General features: G+C 40.2%; 1 protein-coding gene across 7 annotated transcripts in view; it reads right to left on the bottom strand.

Annotated features, from left to right (window-relative positions):
- The window catches only part of MELK (maternal embryonic leucine zipper kinase), a 129,394-nt gene that overhangs the window by 13,430 nt on the left and 89,145 nt on the right, over positions 1-26,819 (bottom strand). For 2 of the 7 annotated variants that reach the window (XM_042964415.1, XM_042964416.1), the window contains one exon: positions 24,979-25,502. The exons of 1 other annotated variant lie outside the window; for it this stretch is intronic. In XM_042964415.1, the coding sequence (XP_042820349.1) occupies positions 25,325-25,502 (178 nt within the window). In that variant the 3' untranslated portion in view covers positions 24,979-25,324. Of the gene's footprint in view, positions 1-18,461; positions 18,763-24,978; positions 25,503-25,735; positions 25,828-26,469; positions 26,556-26,819 lie in introns of those variants that run through there. 4 more of the 7 variants (XR_006210534.1, XM_042964413.1, XM_042964414.1 and 1 more) reach the window with 4 other exon arrangements.

The raw sequence follows: 26,819 nt of genomic DNA, 5'->3' as shown, positions 1-26,819 counted from the left end.
CATGGCTATATGCCCCCATTAAGAGAAGTTTTTCCTGTTCTGTTTAATAATTTTTAACTCTTTAATAATTATTTATCAAAATTTGCAGTACATTCATGTTATTTTTATCAGGTTTGTATTACTAATAGTTGAAATGATAACTCAATCCAGAAGAATTTTTTTTTAATTCTTACAGGCTTATGGTCTTAGGAAATAAAAAAGTTCAATTTATATACATCTTTTTGTTGCAGAGAAGTATGATAGGAAAATCAATAAAAGACTTTCAAGCATAAAAATACATTACATTAGAATAAAATTCTGTAGGGGAAGTGGATTGGAAATACAATTTCCTACTGTTAAATAAGAGCTCATTCGTGTATTTTTTAAGAGGATGGTGGTGGGTGTCAAATTGCTATGATGTTTGTATTTTATTGGACACATTTAAACAGCAATGGGAGAGTCTTAGCTCACAGTTTATATATTTATAATACACCAGACATTATATCCTTTGTAGTTATTTAAAACTGCTTATTTAAAATTATTTCAAATTGTTTACGATATTCTAGAAGTCAACATTAAAATGCTCAAGAACGGACATAGATTTGCAAAATTATTTTAGGGAGCATTGAGCAAAAACGGTTAACCCCACTGATGCCAACACCATGTTAGACAGGCTACCTCAGCAGCTGGGTACATCCTCTCCACAGCAGAATATATTTCACCTTTTGGGAGGGTGAAGATTAAGGGGTTCAATCAGGCCTCTTCCCATACAGACCCTCAGGACTCGGGTGGTGGTTTGGAACTCTGGTTTCTCCTCCCTCAGGGCTCCCTCACTGTGTGCCTGACACCACGCCTGGCACATAGTAGGCCCACAGTAAACATGCCTATCCATGTGACGACCCGAGTATAGACAGGTTGGCCTTTTGCCAACAGAGAGTTCCAAAACAAAGCTTTGACCAACTTGCATGTATCAGCTTCTAGCAATATGGATGGGATAGTCAAAGCTCTAACTACTAATAAACTTAAAAATTTAGTTTCATGTGAAGTAATTTACATAAAATATATTAATATAGGAAAGTAGTAATTATAAATCAATATGTTCATTAAAATTAACATGTTAACATCAAGTCTTATATTAATTAGAAAGCTATTTAGAGACATTGCTTTTTTTCCCAGCTCACATTTAAGTCATGAAACAATTATATCCATTCTCTTCACATACCTCTTTCACACTGGTATCTCTGTCACCCCTAGAGCCACTTTTCAAGTCATCTAACACCACTTTCCAGAGCGCATCATCTTCACTTCCATCCAAATCACTGAAGATACAGGATGTTTTGGATCTGTGGATGATGCTGTCACTGGAAATGACACCCCTAGCCCCAAGTAGCCATTCTCTATTTACGAGCTCTGCAAAGTAAACACTTAGTGTATTGTTTTTTAAAGTGATCTTTGAAAGGCTTGTTTATAATGTACAATACTTGCAATTATAAGGAAAAATGACTAAATCTGTGCTTAGTGTTTCTGTCTCCATTTTTGCTTTATAAGCATTGGAAGCATCACACTGGAGTTATTGGGGATGAATATGTCCTCCCCAAATAGTGCTTTTGGGTCAAAATTACATGAGAGAAAGCCTCATAACATGAGAAGTGAGTAAGGACTTGCACAGAAGGTAAATCTCCCTTTTCTCAGAGATGATAATGAGTGAGTGGCTGGGTGGATGAGCAGTTGGATACCGGAGCCTTGGGCTAAATTCAAGAGACCCCCCCCCCCCGCCCCCCTTCCACGTTGGGGCTTAATAGGGGCTGCCTTCCAGGTCTCTAGTTTCCTTCATTGGAACCAGCATGATGGGTTCCAGTTTGGGCAGAGGGGGCCTGGTGGCAGGGCTGTAATTCGGACACAGACCCAAGCCAGAGAAAGGAAGTCATGTTAACCATGTGCGTCCTCTGTACACACAGAGCACTGGACCCTTCTCCAATCCCCTATCTCCCAGCCAGGCTGTGAGGTGGGTGTTTACCAACATGTAGCCAATAGAAAATGGAAGCTCGACATATTTTTCACCTGCATGTATAGAGACGTGGAAACTTGGCCAATAATTAATCTCCCGAGTGGTTACAAATGTATGCCCGTGGCTCAGAGCTAGAAATCCTGAGTTGAAATCTTTGTTCTTCCACTTAGAAGACATATGGCAAGTACTGATTCATTTAATCTTCTAGCCTTTAATTTTCTTTTTCTTACCTATAAAATGGGGGCGATATCTACCTCATAGGGTTATCGGGATTAAAATAATGGCACCTAACTCAGAATCTGGTATATCATAAGCTCTGTCTGTTAGTCCCTGGAGCTGCCTGACTCAAGCTCTGAAGGCAGAGAATGTACTACAAAAAGAGAGCCAGCTGCTTCTGGGGAGGACATAGCTTCACTGGATAGCAAGTGGCCACAGTGTTTTCTCTCTGCACATGTGAAATGCAAGAAAGAAGACGGCACCCTGGCCCCCAACCCAGACACAGCACCAGTAATTCTAGCACGGGTCTTGGTGTGTGATAAGCATCTTAAAAATTGTGTTTGTGGCTTGTTCTCTTAATACAAAAATGATACAGTTCATTATACAGTGGAGCAAAAAGAAAATTACAATCAACTCTAATTCCCAGAGATAATATCAGTTAGTATTTCAGTATATATCTTTCCAATTCTTTGTTTGTTTGTTTGTTGGTTAGTTTTTTGTTTGCTTACTCTTCCTCTTCTAACTACAAAGGACCATACTCTCCATATCATTTTGTCACTTGCTTTTCTCACCATGTGAACACTTCTACAGAACTAACTGTTATTTTACAACATTTTAATGATTACATAATGCTCAACTAAGTGATTTTGTCATGCCTTTGTTTTCAGTCCTCCTTTTTGGAGGTTTTTGAGTTGTTTCCAATGTTTCCCATTGCAAACTAAAGCCTGTTCAAATTCTATGGCGTACAATGCACTTGCTCCCATCACTTTGGGTCTTCTTATTAACTTGGAAAGAGGGCAATGAGATCATCACTCTTTCCATTTGACAGATGAGGAAACTGGGGCTCATGAAGAAAAAAATGGTTTGCCCAAGGTCACTCAGTAACTGGTAGAGCAGCTCCCAATCTGGGTCTTCTGGGCCTCCAGCCAGGCCAATTTCCTGACCCTCCTTCCCCCATCCCCGCCCTCATGGAGTAACAAACATCCAAAGGATGCTTATGCCTGTTCTGTCTCTTCCTCCCCATGAACATCTGGGCTGAGAGGGGCCCCTTAACCCAAAACAGAAATCCTGACCTCCCAATCCAAGTAGCTACTCAAACACTCTCTAACCCACCACTCAGTTTTCTTTTGATCATTGTAGTTACTGCTGCTTATTATTTTCTTGTTTATTTACTTGTCTTTTATATAGCCCAGTGATTCTCAGTGGGGCAGAACCAACCCCCAATGATCGGGAGGCAAGGCACAGGTTGTGTCACAAACTTATAACATCTGTGTGGGTCAAACGCCACTTATAGTTCTCATTGGAGTCCCTGAGTAGCTCAGTCAGTTGAGCATCCGACTCTTGATTTCAGCTCAGGTCATGATCCTAGGGTCACGGGATCAAGCTCCGCATTGGGCTCCCCACTGAGCATGGGGCCTGCTTGGGATTCTCTCTCTCTCTCTCTCTCTCTCTCTCTCTCTCTCTCTCTCTCTCTCCCACTTCCTCTCCCTCTCCCTCTCCCTCTCTCTCTCCCCTTCTGCCCCTCTCCCACTCATGCACTCTTTCTTGTGCTCTCTCTCTTTCTCAAAAAGAAAAAAAAAATTTCTCTAAATCTAGACTCCATCTAGATTTAAACATTTCTCTAAATCAAAACATTTCTCAAAATCTAAAAAACATTTCTCTAAATCAAACTCCATCTTACACACAAACACAAGAACACTATGTTTGGCTTAACTTACACTGGCTTTCCCAGGTATACAACCACCATGGAAACACAAAGATTATTTTACTTTCTTTAATTTGGAGTTTTCTCATTTCAGAAAATGATACCAACGTTCATGGTGTCTGAATCTTTTACCTTGTCTGCACTTGCAGCTTTCACATTCAAAGCAATTCTAAATATATTGACCAATATCTTTTTTTTTAGCCCTTATTTCAAATTGTCAAAGAGAAAGAGTAAAAGTCATCAACATTCAGTTTGACATTATCTCCTTTGTTAAATTCAAACATTCATTATAAGTAAGTATAAGCATCTAAATGTGTCATGATGCTTTCTGGTGCACTTATGACCAAACATATGAACACTGAAATACACATGATTTTATTACAATTACTTTCACTTATCCATTAAGTTACAGTGAAAATGATATACTGATTTTTAATTATGCAAATAAGTGTAATGTATTATCTGTGATTTAATTTCAGGATGATAAAGGTGGCATTCAAAAGATTTGAGTTACACAGGGGCCTTTGGGTCTGATTGGATTGAGAGCCACTGGTGTGGTCTGTCTCCTCCACTGAAAGATCAGCTCCATGAAGGCAGGGCCTGGTCTGACTGAATCCCGACTCTGGCCCCCAGCACCCAGACCAGTTGAGTAAAGGAATGATAGAGGCATTTTGGGCATTTGTAAAAAAAAAAAAAAAAAAAGTGAGTTGGGGAAAGATTTACCAGCAGAGTTCAGCCTTCAACAAGTTGATTAGGTAACATTTCTGAAATTCCTTTTCTCCAGGTACCACTGAGCTAGGAACCCTGATCTGTCTGGATACTAAGAAGATTCAAAGAGATCAAAGATCTGAAAATTCCTGGCACAGTGCCTGATACAAGGGAGGGCTGAGTAATTGACGGCTGTTATTGTTTTTGTTGTTGTTAGGTTTCTCAGGCAGTAAACCATAACTCTCTATTTTCAGCTAGCAGGCTGTTCCAATCTGGCAGCGGTTATTAATACAAATCCTAAGAAGCTCCTATTCCCTTTTATTTCTTCCCACCTCCCCCACCCCAGGCCTGAGCTACCTTCCATAATCTCACTCTAATTGGAATTGGGACTGTCAGGATGACTTTCCTCTCCCCTCCCCAATTCTCACCTTGGTCCTGTCTCTGACAGATGCAAACGTCCCCGTGGCTCCAACCAGAAGCCACAGACCAGGAGGGTGCTGGGCTGGCCAGACTCCCCGTGGGCACTCTGACGGGGCAGGTCCTGTGCCCCGGACTTCAGCTGCCACGTGGGCAGTGGGCCTGGCACCCCCTGCCAATTCTCCATGATGAAATGCCGCTGCCCCGGGGGAGCCATCTCCAGCCTTCCACAGTGGCTCGGCGGCAGGTTTATCACACTCGCTGAGAGAAGACATAATCAATTCCCCAGCTGGCACTTTGCGCTGAATACCCACTTTTTCAGCTTGATAGCAGGACTAAATTAGTTATTTAGCAACTAGGCCCTAATTTAGAGCGAGCGAGAGCCTTGACAAGGATCATTGTTCAAGGCCATCCCCCCTTTGCCTTCAGATAGGAGGCCCACACATCCCCAGAAGGTGATAAATAGACAATTAGAAAATAGATATATTTGGTTAGATCTACAAGGCTCCCCGGCGCTGTCAGGCTCACAATGAAGGGGGCCGGGGTAAATTGGTGGCCAATGAACGCCAGCTGCACGGCCATCCGTCCTGCAGACATTCAGCCATATGTGGCCATTTACAGGCCGTCCTGAAGAATAGATCGGACCAATAAGACCAGAGGGAACTAAAAATACTTGACAAAGTTGGCTGCTCTTCATTTAACAAGAATAAAATATCTAATGGGGTGTAATGGAGGCCATCAATCACCTACTGCCAGACCCAGCGTAATACCACACTTTTAACTATTAATGCAACTTTTTTTTCTCTAATAAGTGGGACAGGCACATCCGCTTTGTACACAGGGTGGATGTTTGGGGAGTGGAGATGAAAGGGAGATGCTGGAGAGCCATGGCAGAGGATGAATTTTGGCTTAAAAATAGAAAAGGATGATGGGAATGTCAAAATGGGGCAGCCGCTGTGGAAAGAGTATGGCAGTTCCTCAAAAAGTTAAATAGAATTACCACATGATCCAACGATTCCACTCCTAGGCATATACCCAAAAGAACTGAAAGGGACTCTAACAGATACTTGTACACATGTTCACAGCAGCATTTTTCACAGGAACCAAAAGGTGAAAGCAACCCAAAGATCCATCAATGGACCAACGGATAAACAAAATGTGGTATACACCTACAATGGAATATTATTCAGCCTTAAAAAGGAAGGATATCCTGCCTGATACATGCTACAACATGGATGAACCTTGAGAACATTACACTGAGTGAAAAAAGCCAGAGACAAAAGATAAATATTGTATGACTCCTCTTCATGAGGGACCGAAGATAGGCAAACTCATGGAGAAGAAAGTAGAATGATGGGTGCCAGGGGCTGGCGGGAAGGAAGGCTGGGGTGTTAATGTTTAATGTACAGGGTTTCTATGTGGGGTGACGAAAAAGCTCTGAAATTATAAGTGATGGACGCACAACATTGCGAAAGTACTTAATGCTACTCAATCATACACTTAACAATGGTTAAGATGATAAATTTTGTTATGTATACTTCACCACGAGTTTTAAAAACGTTAAATAGGAATAGGAGAGCAGGCAAAGCATTCCAATTTGCTTTAAGAACAGAAAAATACTGTGAATTCAGTTAATCTAGGAACATTAAGAAAAAATAAGTCACCCCAGAAGATTGATCTTCTCTTGAGCAAGTCATGCTTTCTTGGGGTCTCAGTTCCCTTGTCAACAGATGAGAGGCAACAACTCTTGACCCCTCTATCTCCCAGAGCATTTGTGAGGCCCAGATGAAATGAACTGGAGGGACATGAACATCCTTTGCAAACCGTTAAGCACTGCTGTCTAATTTGTCAGTCCATACCTGTTTCCAGCACGGCTAATAAACATTCCAGGAAACCTACTAAAGGAACCTCATCCATATGGACTGAGCCATCAATCTGAAAAACCCCATGGATAGGAAAGTCGGGTCCCCACAGATGGAGACCAGACCCTGTCCTCAACCCACCACCCACTTCGGAAGGCTCCCCCTTGGCCACTGCTGGTTTCATGCATTATTCAGTCACCAGAGTCACCCCACAGTGGCCCTGATGGTGTCCTTCACACAGTCTGAGTGTCTCCAGGTAGGGCAGACAAGGAATAAGAAGCAGAATGACTTTGAACACACCTGCAGAGTGCAGACGAGCCAGGTGCTGTGGCAGCGTGGGGCTGAGTGCTCTTTGCAGAGAAGGCAGGAGAGGTCTAGGCATTCAAGGGGATGATGACGGCTGCAGAATGATGGCCATCAGGTTTCATGGTAAGGCCTGTGGTTGGGGCTCTTTATAGTCTTTTACCTCCATCCACCCCCGGCTGCATATTTTGGGTGTATTGAAAAAATTCCATTTCAGTTTTTAAAGCACATTTACGCCTCCTAACTCATTTGATCCTCAAAACCACCTTGTACATAAATAGATTGAATGTTTCCTTATCCTGAATTTGGCACGCTCTGCTTGCGTCCTCGTTCACCAAGTTTGAATTCAACTCGGTCCCTCTGCTGACTGTTTTATATACACTCATGAACCCAAATGCCCTATATCTCCTTTCTTTATCCATACTCAATAATTAATTCATTTGGCAAATTAAACTAGTTAGGATTCCTAAGAAGCCAAAAACCAACTCAAATAAGCTTAAGCAAAAAAGAGGAAGTATTAAAGAAGGTCTCATGAAACCCAAGAATAAGAAGGTGGCAGGGTCCCAGGTATAAAACCTAGCAGCTCAGTCTTGCTCAGCACTGTCTTCATCTCCCTTCTCTGGCTGGGTATCAGTGACTTCTCTTTCTCTGTCTCTGTATCTCTCTCTCTCTCTCTCTCTCTCTCTCTCTCTCTCTCTCTGTATTATCTATCTATCTATCTATCTATCTATCTATCTATCTATCTATCTATCTATCTATCATCTCTCTCTCTCTCTGCCTTCCCTGATCGTCTTCTCCACTTCTCTGGTTCAAACAGAAGGAAATATGGTGGTCAACAGTTCCTGAGTTTTACCACCTATGTTTTCAACGGTTGGGAAGAAATAAATCTGGCCCTTCTTCTTTCCCAAATTTTATAAGCCCTAAGAGAGGGCTTACTGGCCCAGGGACCCATCTCCTGAGCCAATCACTAGTGGGAACAACCTTACAGATGGAATGGAGTGGGAGGCAGCAATCCTAAAAGAGAATGGTTGGGGCATCAGTGCTGGGATCATAGTCCACCATGTGTGAGGCATTTATTCAAAAATATATATTAAGCATGTATGTGTTAGCCACTGCAGTAGGCAGCGGGTTCAAGGCAGTAAATAAGACAGTACCGCTGTTTTCAGGGAGCTTACAGTCCACTGGCAAGACAGACTGTACATAATCATAATAACAAATCACAATTTTTTGCAATTGAGGTGTCATAAAGGAGGAGGACAGGATATATTTATACGGGACACATGCCAATATAGGTCAGGATATATACTAACCTAGTTTGGATGGATGAGATATCTTCCCTGAGGAAGTGAGGTTAAAGCCTTGCCTGAGGGATAAGTAGTGTATCTGGAAACTGCTGCAGACTCTGGGACATTTAGAGATGAAGACCCTATTTTTAAGAAACTTCAGTCTAACAGGGCAGTGATTCCTGATGAGTTCCATAGAATACCGGATGCACAAGTTCCTGGTTTCTATAAAAGGTTCTATAGTCAGGGGCACCTGGGTGGCTCAGTCAGTTAAGCTCCAGCTTCATCTCAGGTCATGATCTCATGGTTCATAGGTTCAAACCCCACATCGGGCTCTGTGCTGACAGCTCTGAGTCTGAAGCTTACTTCGAATTCTGTGTCTCCCTCTCTCTCTGCTCCTCCGCGTGTGCTCTATCTCTCTCTCTCCCTTCCTCCCTCAAAAATAAATAAGTAAACATTAAAAAGAAAAAGGTTCTATAGTCAAATCCATTTTAGAAACACTGGGTTGGACAGTTAAATTGTTCTCTTTGCTGCAGAACTTGTTAGCAATTTTTATATGCCAAGGTGTCCTGACTATCTCCAAAGAGATTCTTTTCCAATCAAGACAAACCTTTATAAGTAATGTCTTAAAATGCAAGCAAATGTTCTGTCAGAAAACCCTGTCGATTTATGGAGGGTAAGAGACCCGCCCAAGGACACACAGCTCATTAATGATAGAATTCGGACTCTATTGACCTTCCCACTGGCCTTTCCTCTCCCCCATCTTCCCTGCATGATAGAGGTTGCAGATGCAAGATAACCACTCTCCCAGCCTCCTTTACAGCTATGGATGGCCATATAACCCATTTCTGCTAATGAGATGTTAGAATTCTGTTTCAAGGCTTGTGAGAAGGACTTTGCTCCTGATACAGAGACAGACTGAATAAGATGAGTTCTCTCACTGCCCTCCCTTCCTACTTCTGGACTCTGCTGACAGAAGGCACGGTATCTGGGCTGCTGCAGTCATCTTGTGACTGAGAGGGGAGACATCACAAATACCATGAATTGAGTAAAGCATCAAGCAGGTGGGAATAGCCATAGCCCTTGATTACAACATTAAGTTGCTGGACCAACTCTGTGACCTTCCATCTCTGGGCTTCATGCCATGAATACCCACTTTAATGAGGGAGGCTGTTATGTTACTTGCAGCCAAAAAAGATCCTCACTAATTCAATTCTCAACCCTGATTATCCAGGTTGAACTTTTTACATACATTTTTTGTAATGTCTATTTTTTTTGAGGGGGGGGGAGGGGGGGGCAGAGAGAGAGGGAGACAGAGAATCTGAAGCAGGTTCTGTGCTGACAGCAGAGAACCTGACGTGGGGCTTGAACTCACGAACCATGAGATCATGACCCGAGTCAAAGCCAGACGCTCAACTGACTGAACCACCCAGGCGCCCCTTAAGTACATTTCTAAATAGAATTCTCCCTGTTTAGCATTTTATTGGTAGAATGCCTCTTGGAATAGGAATGCCCAAATATCATAGAATATACATATCTTTCAATATAATATGTAAGCTAATATTCATAAAGGAAAAAAAATTTAACTCATTGAAAACTTTATCACAAAAACTCATTGAGACCTTATGCTTGAGAAAAGCCTCAAATTTCTTCCAACTGCAATTGGTAGACCATCAGAGTTTCACAAAATTTCGAACAGCACATCAGGAAACAATAAAAAGGAGGTGTGTCTCAGACGGAACTGGCCAGAAAAGGAGCTTTGTCACCGTGCACAGATGACTGCTCAAAACCTTATTTATCATTTCACGACAGGATGGAATGTTGTAAGCCTTTTCATATCCTAATGTGATCATTTGTAACTCAAATTTATAAAGGCATTTGATTGTTTTAGTAAATTTGATGGAGGGATTTGGACTGCATGGAGCATATTGCATTTTTTTTTTCCTATTTAAAATGATAAAAACTGGCTCCCAGTTAGCATGTGTGTGCAAAATGTCTGATTTTCAGGAATGGATTACTCAAAGTACAGATGCCTGTAATTTTATGTGGCAGGAAAACTAAATTTGAATTGTTTTAGAGATGCCTTCACTGAACTACAAATCAATACTCCTCTTGTATTAAGAATCAATATGATAATTGGTTGTATTAAGAGTTTCTGCATCTTCTGCTGAACAGCAATTACTCATTTATTCTCCGTAAGGTTCTACACCACTAACCCACAAGCCTTGCTGTGCATCAAACCCACCTGAGGAGCTTTTCTTTTCTTTTTTTTTTCCCCATCTGAGGAGCTTTTAAAAAAAATATTGATGCACATGTCCCGTCCTAGACAAATTAAACAGAATCTCTAGAGGCCAGATAATTCTTAAGTGTACTCAAGTTTGAGAACCACTGCTCTAAACAACAAATTCTTCCAAGAGCTTAGGAACAGGAAAACATTGATACGACGACAAGATTTATGAAACCCACCAATTTCCTTTTTATTCTAGCTACCTGGAAGCTCAACCAAACTTAGTTATAGTAACTCTCTTGCCCCTAGTTCTTACTTCAGTTAACTCTCTCCATTATCCAGATGTCCAGATGTCACTTCTTTCGTGTATAATTCACTATACTACAGTAATCCCAAATCTTCTGTGTCCTATCAGCAGACCTTCCACACACTCTAACCTAACCAACCATTCTAACATACATGAACACACATGAACACACACACACACATGCGCGTGCCAGGATTCAACCTACTCCAGGAAGCCACATCTGCTTTGACTTTAATCTTTTTTTTTCCCCTCCAGAAGTTTTTGATTGCCTTAAACATGTTCTACAGTGGTTAAAACCTTGACTAATCCAATTTTCTATGAATCAGGGCTATCAAATATTAATATCAACCTGCTTTCTGTGGCTAAAAAAATATATTTTACTTTGGGAACAAAATATATGGCCTCATTTATGCCTGAGTTCATCAACCAGTTAAAATTTTTTGTGTTGTTCTTTTCATCAGCTCTGACAAAGTGATATGGAATTAGACACCCTGTGAACTGTTTCTTTGCTCTAATGTGTGAGCTGCGCTTCACTAGAGGGAATAAAATAATCCACTGTCATTTCTGTTTTTATCATATTCATTTTTGGCAGAGAATTTATTCACTCTTCACTATATAGTTATTTATGTGCTACAATCTCACATTTTTGCATTCCCCAGAGAACGCACCATTAAAACTCTTAATGTGACACCTCATATTTTTAGTAGACTAGAAAATAGTTACAATTTTAATTTAAATTGAAATGACTATGTAATAGCTGGACAAATCAGTTTGAGATCCCCAGAGCTCTTAATTGTAATTCTCCATTGTTTTCTATGCATAAATTTCTTTTCCAAAGTACTCATTCTGAAATACTCGCTCATTTTTTTCATCTGTTCTATGCTCATTCCAAACTCACTTATTTAATAATTTTCTATGGTTAACAACTTCATGATTAAACTTTAATGTTAAATATAAATGGTTGAAATAATAAGCGTTTTAGAGTGTTTTATAAAGAAAGAGGACTGGGCATTTAAGGAATGATGGATTTAAGTATCAAGTATAAGAGGAGGGGAGAGATTCAGTCTGGCCAAGAACAAAACAGAGACATAGATTTTGATAGTTTAAATGTGTGTGTGTGTGTGTGTGTGTGTGTGTGTGTGTGTGTGTGTGTATTAGAAATACATGTGGTAGATACGAATGTCTAAGTCGGCTCCGAGCAATGGGCAGTGGAGCCTTAACATGATGGAACTCAGGGCTAGATGCAGCTATGAGAGTATCCAGCCTAACCTACTCACTTACAAATAAGGAACGCCAAGTTCAGAAAAGGAGATTTTTTTTTTTAATCAAATTATATATTTACCAAGACCGGGCTAAGGGAAGAATTGGAGGTGAACTAAAAGACGGGAGAATGACTTCACTGAAGGTGGGCAGACATCCTCTTTCCCAGAACCCCCACACCCACCAAAAAAGTGTCAGATTGAGCAGTAAATGATATGATAGCCTCCCATTACCCGCCTTACTGAGGATGTGTTTCACAACATCTGATTCTCTGTTTAAAAACAAAAACAAAACACACCACCTGAGCTACTGTCAGATCAGATTTTATTTTAACCTGGTCTGGCAATGTTAAGAAAGTGAAAATGTCTCCAGCGGAAATGCAGTGTAGCGCCTCCCAAATAAACCCTGACGGGCCTCCTCAGCTCCTTTCAACATTACTGGAAGCAAGAATATCTATTCTTCCCCTCCATGCCACATCCCCGAACCCTCAGGACACACACACACACACACACACACACACACACACACACACACACACACACGGTCTAATGAAGGCAGACTGCTGAGCTGTCCCTCTACTCTCTACTTAATGAAGAAGATTTAAACCACCTAGAAAAGAACCTTAGATAGGTTCTGGCAGATCTGGAGTCCAACACTGACCCTACCATTAATGGGCCATATGACTTTGGTCAAGTCCATTCACCACACTGTGCCTTAATTTCCTTATCTACAAAATGAGTAGATAGGTTTAACAGCTCACTCTTTCCAGAGCTAACAGTCTATGGCTTCTAATTCCATCCCTTACCTCCATCTTCATGTGCTTTACTTGACGTTTACTGAGCATCTTCTATAGGCCAGTTTCTCTGCCTGGCACTGGACTATCCAAATGCATAAGACACTGTCCCCGTCATCTGGTGGACCCTGCCCGAGCCTACTGGAATGAGGCAAATGATATGGAACATGAGAACTGAGCAAGAGGAAGTTTCAGATAGCATGAAATTTCTGGCCTGGGCATTTAAGCAGTCATGCTGTTGTCCAAAATGGGTAAAGTGACCTTATAACATATCATTCAAACCAGAACATTTCTGAAAGGAAAAGACGGATTATTAATAATTATGCTGGGACAACAGGCTTCAAGTGAGACTATTTCAGCAACCCGGGATGTATGGTCACCCTAAGGATGGGGACTATGGGAAAAAAATAGAGTCTGGGGGTATAATAAGGGTGGGTCTAGAAGTGTTGCCTTTTAAGTGCCTATGGAAGATTCAAATGGAGGTATGTGGTGAAGGTGGAGTAAGGAGAAGGATGGAGCTGAGAGGAGAAGGGTCTGGGCCAGAGATGCAGATTTGGGAGCCACTATGAGCCACAGAGAAACGAGAAATGTGAAGAGCAAGAAGAGAAGTGGGTCAAAACCAGAAGCCTGGAATTAACATCTAAAGGGCAGACAGAGGATGAGGCTGAAGAATGACTGGAAAAACAGAAGAGAATAAAATCAAAAGCAGAGAGAGTTCCAAATGGAGGAAATGGTCAACAGTGTCAGGGGCCGGGAACAGCCAACGCAGTCACTGAGCTCAGCAAGAAGCATGACAATGGTACCCTCAGATGCTGTACCTCTGGGCAGTTCCCTCCACAGTGACACTCCAGTATCCTCTTTATTATTTTTTTTAAGTTTATTTTTTTATTTTGAGGCGGGGGAGAGGCAGAGAGGGAAGGGGAATCCTGAGCAGGCTCCACGCTGTCAGTGCAGAGCCCGATGCAGGGCTTGAACTCACAAACAGATCACGACCGGAGCCAAAATCAAAAGTGGGATGCTTAACCAACTGAGCCACCCAGGTGCCCCTCCATATCCTCTTTAGACAAAAGGATTTTTTTTTAATATTTGTTTTTGAGAGAGAGAAAGAGACAGAGACAGAGACAGAGACAGAGAGAGAGAGAGACAGAGAGCAAGCAGGACAAGGGCAGACACAGAATCTGAAGCAGGCTCCAGGCTCTGAGCTGTCAGCACAGAGCCCAATAAGGGGCTTGAACCCACGAACTGCAAGATCATGACCTGATCTGAAGTTGGACACTCAACCGACTGAGTCATCCAGGTACCCCTAGACCAAAGGATTTCTCACCTTCCCTTTAAACCTAAACCCATCTGCATGGAGTCTATCTGTGGATCTGAGAAACAGAAATGATTTCTCACTCTCTCTCTATCCTTCTCCCCTACCCAGCATCCTTTCTGCCTCCAACATCAGCTATTTCTCCTCATTTTCATTCTCCTTCCCTCCTGCCTTCAGTCTTCATCTGCATAGGTCTTACCTGTCTAGCCTCCATCCAATCACTCTTGCAGCCAAATCCATGAACATGTCATCTGAACTTTTTGCCTCTACTTCTCAGCAATTCTCTTGTGTTCCAGAGGTCAAGCTTCTGTCCCAGCACACTCTTGAACCTACCCCTGGTTCCTGCTTGACAAATCCAAGGCCCCTTTCTCATTCCTTAGCCTTCTTGTCCTCTCAGAAGCCTCCAGGACTGCTGTCTATCTTTCCCTCAAAGGCCTCCTCTCTTAACTTTGATGATTTGTTGTTTCCTCTCCTGTGTCTCTTCAACTCCTTCCGCTCTTCTTCAGACATGTAGTTGGCAATGGCTGCAGTTTGTCCAGGGCTTAGATCTACTCATATAACCCTGGGGCCAGGGGAGATGCTGGGCCATTGGAAAGGGCCATTTTCCCCTTCTTAAGGCCAGATCCCAGACTTGAACATTTTACCAAGAAACCCTGGGGCCCCCTCTCCACAATGTAGAAATTGGATCCTCAATTCTCATAGCAAGAACCTAACAGAATTATTGCCCCTCAGGGTTAAAAGGAACCTTGAGGGATTTATTTCAAACATCACCTACTCCTTATAACCCTCAACAGTCCCAGTTGGGAGGCTGCTGTTTGAGCACTCCAGGGATAGGGGACTGGCCACTTTCCGGGCAAGCATGTTTCCTTCTTAGACAACTAAGAAGAAAGGCCTACCTCGAATCAAACCAAATCCAGCTTATTATACCCATACCTTTGGTCTTCTTTATACCCAATAGGTCCACCCAGAAAGTCCAAATGCGCTTCCACATATCTTCAGATTTTTGAAGATGCCTGTCACATCTGCTCCTTGGTCTTGTCTCCATAAAGTCTGGCTATTTCCATTTCTTCTGCCATTCCTCATATCACACACCTTCAAATCTCCTCATGACCCTGACTCACTTATCTGAGTGTAACCATTTCCAATAGTGAAGTGTGTGTGCGTGCGTGCGTGTGTGTGTGTGTAAGTGAAGAAAGGGAATTTCTTCTGGTTTTCCCTTAAGTAGTTCATTTTTGCAAACATCAGGGAACAATTTCCGAGAGGCAGCATGACATATGATGACATAGGAACAAGGTTATCCAGAGCCCAGCACATCAGACAGTCTGGAAAACTCTTAAGTGAAGAATGCTTGTCTCCATGAAACCTTGATAATTTAAAAGGGACAATGACTATCTGAAGCAGTCAAGGTCTCCGTTAAATCCAGCAAAGCTAGGAGACTGAAAGGGGGGGCTTCTCATGCAAGGGGACCCTTTGGTCTTTAGCGACATCATTATCTGCGGGTTATTATCATTACTACAAATACTAATACACTTTTATTAAGCACTGGCAATGACCCAGGGCAAGTGAGTTTAAGTTCATATTATATCCATTTTCATTATCGAGAGAAAAGAGGAGAATGAACAAAGGACTATAATGTGAAATTCTAAAGTAGGAAAAATGAAAAAAGGTTAATTAAAAAAAAACCCACAGAGTAAAGAGAAAGGCTCCAACTGTTCGTGGTCAGGAGCAATGATGGATGGTGGATCTTGTCACCCTGGACTTGTCCCCTATGATTTCTTTCCATCTCTCTCTCTCTAAAAAAAAAAAGATCCTCCTCTCAGCTAAGGACATGGCAGGGACGGGGTAGGTGGGGAGAAGGGCAGTAGGCTTTTATTTCAAGGGCCACTTTCAGCTCTGAAAGTGTATAAATCAATGTTTCCTCCTTCTAATATCTAGCCCAAAACAATACAATTTAACATTAAAATACATTAAAATATTAAAATAAAAATATTAAATCCTGAGAGATATACCCTTCTCCAAAGGCTTTTTTTTTTTTTGCAGCTCTGACATTAAAATATCAAAGTGTATCACTCTCATTTCTGTGTACACCCTGACTACACGAGACTTTTGGATGATTTATGTCTTTTAGAACAAATGCAAGAAATTTCCCATCAACCACCAAACTTTGTGGTTTCCCTTGGAATTAAATCTTTCTACTCTCTAACTCTGTGCTAAGTAATTCTAAATATTTTTCCTATGCAAGTTATTTCTCTCCATCAAGTGAATGCCTGAGGCTTCTCAGCATGTATAAACCAGACTGAGAATTCAGAACACCAAACAGATCAGCAGAATAAACACCTAAATATAGAGGATGAGTGTTGTCTAAGCCAGAGTGTCCTTTGTAAGGACTGTTGTATTTTTAGTATACACTTATGTCACATGGTGAGGTGTTTGTAGCTGCTCTGTTGGAGCTACTTATCGTAGCTGAAACTTTAAATCGTCACTCCTAATTACACATCAAACATCAATGTCATTTGTGGCACCAGCTAGGAGAGACCCTAAGAGGTTTGTATGTGTTTGCATGTGTGTATCATGGTTATGAAAACAAACCTAGAGATGGCTAGAAACCTACCTAAGGTCATAAGCAGAATCAGCTCTGAAGTCCATGTACCTGAGTTCCAGAATCTAGTGTTCTTCCTGCTAAAGCGCACAGTCTCACAGTGATACAAAACGCCAGAGCTGGTCTTAGAGGAGTCTTCAAAATGCTTAAAGTAGGAACAAGAGGTCATACTCTAGACCCTTCGCATATGCTATGAGAAACAGGTGGCTCTTGGGAAGTTGGCTTAGAGGATCCCGTGGAAAGGAGACGCCGAAACCGCATGTGAGAACTTCAATGCATCTTGGCGCTATCCAACAGGTTCCTCATGGACACCCTAAGCACCCTGATGGCAGTACAATACATGTATTCTTTCCCATGTCTCACCTAGCACCAACTGTGGAGTTCAATTTCAATAAATGTCAACTGAATAACTGAACTAAATGAAGTTAAAAGTGAGTCAAGAATGAATGCATATTCAACAAATGGCCTTGAGTCAATGGGCTAATCATTTGGAAGGCATTAAGATCAGTAGTGGAAGGACTGGGAATGGGCATACATAACAGATTTATGTTTTAACAAGACCACTCCACATAGAGTGCAGTTAGGATGCTGTGAAACTCATCTTCTGGGCTTACTTTGAACAGATCCTGTATTATGAGTCAGTTTTTTTTCCCCTTTAACAGCTGAAAACCTAAAGCTTCCTGAAGCCAAGCAACTGCCCAAGATCTCTCTGCTCAGACGTAACAGAGCTTTCACAATAACTGTCATTTCAAAAATCTTACATTTTCAAAAATCTGCCAACAGCTCCAAGTTCTCTCCACTTACTGACACATTCCCATCAAGGTGAGTGTTGCTGTTATCAGCATTTCCTTACTTTCTGGCACTGTTTCAGACCCATCTTGCATATTTCCTGCCTCAGTCCTAGGGTCAGCCATTTCTCCAAGGAGTCCTAGTACCTTTTATTGGAGAATGGTATGAAAAACCAAGATCTGGGCAGTAGGTCTGCTTGTTGCTACCAGAGTGCCTTTCAGAGCTTCTCAGCTAACAGAACAAAGAAACACTAAGTTGTAAATATATACATATCTATAACTATTTCTATATGCAACCATCTGTATCTATATTAAGGTAAATGAGTTCTTACTAATGTCTCCTTCCCTAATCCATCACCACATGGGCATCGATCATTCTAGCCCCCTTCCTTTGCTTATCTGTAAATTCCCATGCCAACAGTGAGAAATCTAGCTTCTACCATTTACCATCCATCTACTTCAATTCCAGTATACAAGGATCAGAACTGTTAACCTGTCTTCTCATGGGAAACCATTTTGTCATCAGTGTTTATGTGTGACTCCTTTTGTCTTGCTTCTTACACACTCTCATTTCCAAAGTTACTCGGATCTGTACCTTTCCCCCCACCCCCTTCAGTGAGGCTATTTCATACATTTTTTAATAGTTTCTCTTGTCACAGTATACATTCCTTCCTGAGATAGCCCAACTTCTCAAATGATGTAATTCACATACAGTAATACTACAGACTGAATGTTTGTGTCTGCCCTCCATCCTCAATTCATACGTTGAAAACTTGATCTCCAATGTGATGGTGTCCAGAGGTAGGGCTTTGGGAGGTGATTAGGTCATGAGGATGGAGCCGTCATGAATGGGATTCGTGCCTTTACAAAAGAGACCTCAGACAGCTTCCTCATTTCTTCCACCATGTAGGGTCACAGGGAGAAGATAGCTGCCTGAACCAGGCAGCAGGCATCTGCCAGCACCTTGATCTTGGGGGATTTCTCAGCCTCCAGAACTGTGAAAAATAAGTGCTGTTTAATGTTTATTTATTTTTGAGAGACAGAGAGAGACAGCATGAGCAGGGGAGGGGCAGAGAGAGAGGGAGACATAGAACATGAAGCAGGCTCCAGGTTCTGAGCTGTCAGCACAGAGCCCAATTTAGGGCTTGAACTCATGAGCCGTGAAATCATGACCTGAGCCAAAGTAGGACGCTTAACAGACTGAGCCACCCAGGAGCCCCTTAAATAAGTGCTGTTTAAGCCATCCAGTCTATGGTACTTTGCTAAAGCAGCCTGAACAGATTCAGACAAACTAGAGTTTCCTCTTTGTGCTATAAAGTTTGATAGGATTTCACAAATGTGTAATAGTACTTATCCACCATTACAGTATCATACAGAATAGTTTTACCACCCTAAAAATTCCCATGCTTCACTGATTCAATACTACTTCCCATCCCGTGGCAACCACTGATTTTTTTTAATGTCTCTACAGTTTTACCCCTTCCAGAATGCCATATAATTATAATCGTACAATGGGTAGCCTCTTCAGATTGGTTTTTTTTCGCTTAGTAATTTGCATTTAATATTCCTTCAGGTCCTTTTGTGGTTTGATACCTCATTTCTTTTTATTGTTGAAAAATATTCAATTATATGGATGTACCAAAGTCTGTTTATCCACTCACATATTGAAGAATATTTTTGTGGCTTCCAATTTTTGACAATTATGAATAAACATTCACACACAAGTTTTTGTGGACCTAGGTTTTCAAATCCATTGGGCAAAGACCTAGGAGCACAATTACTGAATTACATAGTGAGGTTATGTTTAGCTTTATAAGACACTGTCAAACTGTCTTCCAAAGTGGATGTGTTATCTTGCACTCTAGCAGCAATGAATGAGAGTTCCTGTTGCTCCACATCCTTTGTGGCATTTGGTATTGTCCATTTCTTGGATTTTAGCCATTGTAATAGGTGTGTAGTGGCATCTTATTTTAACTTGAAATTCTCTAAAGACAAATGATGTTGAGCATCTTGTCATACATTTATTTGCCATCCATGTATCTACTTTGGTGAAGTATTGTTCAGATCTTTTGCCCATTTTTAAAATTGTGCTGTTTTCGTACAGTTTTCAGATTCTTTTTTTTTTTAAGGTTTATTTATTTATTTTGAGAGGAGGGGCGTGTGGAAGGGGCACAGACAGAGAGCCCTCTGCAAGGCTTGAACTCACAAACTGTAAGATCATGACCTGAGCTGAAACAAGAGTTGGACGCTTAACCAACTGAGCCACCCAGGCGTACAAGAATTCTTTTATATTTTGGATACAAGTCATTTATCAGATGTATTTAGCAAATATTTTCTCCCATTCTGTAGGTTCTCTTTTCATTTTTTTTTTGGTGTCCTCTGAAGCACAAAAGTTTTTCATTTTGGTGAAGTCCAATGTATCTATTTTTCCATTTGTTGCTTCTGCTTTTCATATCTTATCTATATAACCATTGCCTAATCAAAGGTTTCTTTTACTCCCACATTTTTTTTCTAAGAATTTTTATCATTTTAGCCTTTACATTTAGGTTCTGATCCATTTTAAGTTAATTTTTTCAATATGGTGTGAGGGGTCCAACTTCATTTTTTGCATGTGGATATCCAATTACCGGAACACCATTTTTTTTTTTTTTAAGATTTTATTTTTAAGTAATCTCCACACCCACGAAATCACAACCTTAAGTTCAAAAGTTGCATGTTCTACCAATTGAGCCAGCCAGGCGCCCCTGAACACCATTTGTTGAACACCATTTGTTCTTTTACCCCACGGAGTTGTCCTGGTGTCTTTGTCAAAAATCAGTTGACAATTGTGACGGGCAGAATGCCCCTGCACCATAGACATTGCATCCTAATTCCTGGGATCTAGGAATATGATGTTCCATGTCAAAAGAGAATTAAGCTTGCAAACAGAATTAAGGTTGCCAACAGCTAACCTTAAGACAGGGAAATACTCCTGCATTACATGAGTGGGCCCAATGTAATCATTACGGTCTTTAAAAGTGGAAGAGGGAGAGAAGAGTTCTGAGTCAGAGGGAAACGTGACTGTGGAGGGAGTGATGTGATGCAAAAAGGACCCAACTTGCCTTTGTGTGAAGATGGAGGAAGACGGCCATGAACTGAGAAATGTGGGCAGCCTCCAGAAATTAGAAAATGTAAGGAAATGGATCCTAACCCAGAACCTACAGAAAGGCTTTAAAATATATAATTCTACAGGCCCATATTACAAAATAATCAAAAACAAGCTCTTTAAAAATGCATAAAATCACTGTGGAACCAAGAAGCTGAAAGTCTTTCAGTTCTTATTTCCTTAGTAGACTATATTCTTACTAATTACCTTCACCAAGAAGAATCACATAACACACTCAGCTGTAGTAAATTACACTGTAATAAGGTCTGAATTAGCCAAGTTTTCCTACATCTTAACCTGTTTGTGTAAGATTGCTGCTATAGAAAGAAGCAATCTTTTGATAAGTATCATATATAATAATACTTTCCTATATGATACAAGTTCAGGAGAGAGGTATTACGTCTGTTTCTAGTATAGGAAAGAGCATGGACTTTGGAGCCTGTCATGCCTGATTCAAATCCAATACACTTACAGGTTTTACGACCTTGAGAGAGTTATTACTTTGCCCGAGACTCAGCTTTCTCCTCTGTAAAAAGGGATACCACCAACCATGCAGAGTTAGTGTAAAGACTAAATGAGTTCATATGTTTAGATTTAAAAACATTTATCTAAATCAAGGGTCAGCAAACTTTTTCTGTAAACACTTTATAATTGTAAATATTCTTTGCAGGACATACAGTCTGTCACATTTACTCAACTCTGCCACTGTAGCACAGAAACAGTCATAGATAAGATGAGTTTCAACAGAACTATCAAAAGAGGCTATAGAGGTGGCCCATAGGCCATAGTCTGCTAACTCCTGACATAAATCATCCAGTGCAGTGGCTGGCACATAGTGGGTGTTCAATACTAGGTACTATGATCATTACTCTCTTTTTCCCTATCACAGCCAACAAACACAATCCTTTATTGCTCATATGACTCATTCACCATTCTATCATTCCCAATTTGTAAAATATTCAATATTACCTAAACTGCTGCTGCCAAAGTTTCTCGGTCACTCTATTCCCAGTATGCAAACAAGTGATTCATTATCTTCCACACTGTCATCTGGATCACAGACAGAGGTTCAGATAGGAGGTTCAGGACTACTGGTTCAGTTCAATACTTAAATCCCTTTTATGACCTGTCCTATGAATGGCTGTCCAACATGTCTGAACACCTCCAATGACAGGGAAACCACCAAATTCCTAGCACCCTTTCTCTTGTCAGGAAGCTTGGACTTTTTCTGAAAGCCCTTTTACTGTAAGCTTAACTTCAATATGGTTCAACTTCATAAGTATATACTGAGTAAATACGGAGACCACAAAGATGAGTAAGATATAACCTCTACCTCCAACTTCTCACTGGACTTTGTATGCCACTGTCACCCAAACAAGCCTCATGTTCTCCCTTCATGACAGACATTCAGGTATTCGGAGGTTGGTGCCCTAAGTTGTTCCCCAAACTCCCAGTTCCTTCAACCGTTCCTCAGCGGCTCCCTCCCCATTTCACACGGCCTTCCTCTGGACATAAAATGCACACACACCCTCCAAAGAAGTCCAGGTGTGGCTGGACAACGGAAAGTGAAGCCAACCTAAAACTATGCACATTTAGCTTAGCACCAACAATCTAAACGAACAAAAGCAGCCTCATTTCCTCAACTCACAACTATACTCCTTTAATTTTCCAAGTGGTTCTATAATATTTGAGCTAAGTGATAGATTTTAGATGATATGGCAAACATTAACATTTCTTTTCCTTAAAGAAAAGGAAGATTTAGGCTAAATAGCAGTCAGGGTATCTATTTTTACTTGATCCAGTCTGATGGAGCCAATAACAGCATTTCTAGGCTGAATTAATACCAAAAAAAAATTGTCTTTAATTTTAATTTTTAAAGTAAATATACTAAGAAGCTCCAATGTAAGGATTGCAATTGTAAGATAGATGTTTACAAAGGAAAAAACAATAGAAAATAGTATCACGCTTATAGTAAGGCTAAGCAGTGTTTTATAAATATATTTATGTGTAATGCATCCCAAAGTAAAACAGACTTCTTACTGTGGTTCATGGCGAAAAGTTTTTGAAAAACACTGTTCCAGACCATGCCATCTGCCATTGGGATAGAAGAATGATTCTTCTCTTATGTTTTATAAAAATAAAAATAGATGGACTTTAGAAAATTTTAAACTTTTGTTTTTCAAAAGATACCATCAAGAAAGTAAAAAAACTACCTACAAGAATGAGAGAAAAAATTTGCAAATCATATATTTGATAAGGGACTTACAGCTGGAGCTATAGACTTCTTGCAACTCAATAATAAAAAGATAAACAACCCAATTAAAAATGGCCAAAGGATCTGAATAGATATTTCTCCAAAAAGATGTACGACCAATAAGCACATGAAAAGATGCTCAACATCATTAGTCACTAGGGAAAAGCAAATCAAAACCATAATGAGATACCACTTCACAGAGCTAAAATAAAATGGGCAGACAATAACAAATGTTATAGAGAACGGAGAAAAATTAGAACCCTCATAGATCACTGGTGGGATCATAAAATGGTAAGCAGTTCGTCAGTTCCTCAAAATGTTAAATGACTCAGCAATTCCACTCCTAGGTATACATACACACAAGAGAACTGGAAACATATGACCACACAAAAATCTGTACACAAATGTTCACAGCAACATTATTCACAATAGCCAAGAAGTATAAACAAACCAAATGTCTACCCATTGATAAATGGATAAACAAAACGTGATATATCCATACAATGGGATATTAAGCTGTAAAATGGAATGAAGTAGTGACACATGATAGAAAATAATGAATCTTGAAAAAGAAGCCAGACGCAACAGGCACATATTGTATGAGTCCATTCATATGAAATGTCCAGAACACTCAAATCCAGAGACAGAAAGTAGATTAGTGGGTGCCAGGAGCTGTAAGGTGGGGGAACTGGGAGTGACCACTACTGGATACAGGGTTTCTCTTTGACATGATGAAAATGTTCTAAAATTAGATTATGGGGATGGCTGCACAAATGTGATTATAATTAAACCCACTGAATTGTACACTTTAAAGAGGTGAATATTACAATATGTGAATTATATTTCAATAGAGCTATTATAAAAAATGTAAAACCCTTGAACGGCTTCCCTTTGCCAAAACAGTTTATTGGAGCATTGAGGTTCCTTCAAATTCTTTTGTCACTTACTTCCAACTCAGTGTTTAACCCTCGTCTCCTACTATTTCCCCCTTGCACCACCTTCTGCCTCCGCCCTCAACACGGCATGACCATTTTAGATTTCCATGCCTTTGCACATACACTTCTTGTTGTCAAGAATGTCATATTCCCTCTTCTCTTTCTGATGAACGTCTATATATCCTTCAAGACAAATACTGTTTCCTCCAAAAAATCATCCTTAGTCCTCCAGACAAAGTTGGTCATCCTCTCTATGCTATAAATACTAGTTTAAGCATCTCCCCTTAATAGATTCTGAACTCCTTGAGTTTACTAGACAGTATTATCTTCAGCCCCAGGACCTAAACCATTTAGTAAATGTTTACTGAATAAATGAGTGACAGAATACTCCCTCACTACGGACTAGAAGTAGTCAGCTATTTTTTCTCCAACTAGTTTAATTGGTAAAATCCATACAAATACAACTTGAGTGCTAGCCTTTAGAGACCAATAAAATGAAATAAAAACACAAATTTGGGGCCAACATTGAGACTTAAGGAAAATTACCATAAAGTAACATTTCATGGGGGCTCATAGTTCAGATACTTATCATTGTTGACCGAACACACTTACTGAAGTCAATACTCTTTTATTCAACATATTAAATGTGTTGTTTAACTCTGGTAACCACAGCTGTGACTTAGTTAACGATCTCAATAAATCCTACTTAAATCAGAGACAGGAAAAAATTATGCAAATGAATTCTTATCTGTTTTTTCTGCCCAAGGCATATTTGATAACAGATAAAACATCTCCAAATAGTCTCTACTTAATTGTCAGGAAGCCATTTGAGGTTTTATTTGTATCAAAACCAAATACAAAGAAAAGGAGAAGCCTGCCATATTCACAAATGATTTTATTCAGAAAGAAATTACACATTAAAAGGAGACATAGTTGAGAGCTTGTTTTCACATATGGAAGTGAATCTAGGAAAGTCAACAGTTATTAATATACAAAACCACATGATTAAAAAAGACAGTAATAGATAATGACAGATGGGCTTGCCTTAGACTCATCTGCAAAATATCTTTTGTTTAAAAACAAAAAGATATTTGTCTTTAAGACAGCTCTTTAGAAACAAGTCTAGAGTTCCAATGGACTTTAAAAATCAAACCAATCATACCATTCTCCACACAGGCTGTATCACACCCATATTCATCCAGCAGGGGTAAACCAGCCAACAATTATACCTTGCAGCTAGACAGGATGTCTTCCACTAATCTCTTGTAAACCCAGGCATCACCCTTAAGCCGCTGCCTCTTGATACCCACCACGTCGGGTTTCTGAAGCTGGCACACTTCTAGTTCAAACTGCATTGTCACTTTACCAAAGTCTGACTGTGTTTGACACTTCAGTGTATACCTATGAAAACAAGATAAGAAGCCAGTTAGTAGCAGAACCATGAATATTCTGTATAAGAAATCTCTAAGCCCATAGGAGGCCAGTGGAGAAAATGAACCATTATTTCATTAAGCAATATCTTACTGCTTACAGTTTCCAAATGACTTAGCTATACCTTAATCATGGAGCATGACTAGTGTTTTTGCAAAAGCTGAACTAAGATCTTAAGAAAGAATAAAGATGAAAGGCTTTACCAGAACTTTCTCTTGTCCAAAGAAAAGCCTTCCTTTCATAGCTACCAATGCCATTTATGCTCAAGAAATCTTCTGGTCTTCCTTATGCAACTCTTTCAACAGTGTAATCCATGAACAGTAGGCCATTTCCACAATGTTCACAACAAAGGAAAGCACAGGGAAGATTAAGAATATTTTTTTTGTGTGCACCTCATCAGAAAATTCTTTCATATAAATAAAGCTGAAGCCACCAACCTGTCAGAAGGGTGTGTGTTTCTGAGGTTTTTCTAATAGTAATAAGAGGTTATGATCATTACACTTTATGGCAGAGTTATAACAGAAAGCCCATGGAGATGGTCCATTTCCATGGTTGAAACACATGGGGTGTGTGTGTGTGTGTGTGTATGTGTGTGTGTGTGTGTGTGTATAAATAAAATTAGAACTGCCATATAACAATTTTGAAAATGGAAAAGCCCAGGCCAAATGAAGCCTTAAAGACATCTTAAGACTTAAGAATCAGGTATGTTCCTGCAAAGTTACATAAATTGAATTCATGTAAATCAACTTTTTAATTAGTTTGCAAAATATTTTCATTTTATTTGTCTTACTAAATAATAGACAACAGGATCAATTTTAAATATCAGTTCCCTAAATATGTGGGGCACGTGATTAGGTACTGCTCCACAGAAGCATGGAGAAATTACTTGTATCTGTTATGTATTTGAGGTTTTATAAAATATCATTCTTTCTCTTACTTAGTTATGTGTTTGGGGTCTTCATCTCTTTAAAATGAGCAGTCATCATCAGACATGCCAAAAGAAGTATTCTGTAGTTAAGGTTCCTGACGGGAAGATGAAGCATAGGGCAATTCAGTCATATGGAGAGAAAAGCCAATTCTTCATGAATGAAAAAAGATAATAATAGAATATACCTGAGATTAGTAACATCACATCCCTGAAAAACTTAGCTTTTGATGTTCTTCTTTGTCACAAAGAAGGTAAAAACAAACAGAAGAGATAAAAAGGGGAAAAAAGGGATCAAGGCAGACACTTTGCTGTTGATGAGTAAGTTAGATGGATAAATTATTGGTTAACAGCTAGTTGGC

The sequence above is a fragment of the Panthera tigris genome, chromosome D4, assembly GCF_018350195.1.
Source record: "Panthera tigris isolate Pti1 chromosome D4, P.tigris_Pti1_mat1.1, whole genome shotgun sequence".
In the NCBI taxonomy this organism is placed as follows: Eukaryota; Metazoa; Chordata; class Mammalia; order Carnivora; family Felidae; genus Panthera; species Panthera tigris.
Note: the sequence above shows the minus strand (reverse complement) of the source record. Positions and strands in the feature narration are given on the sequence as shown.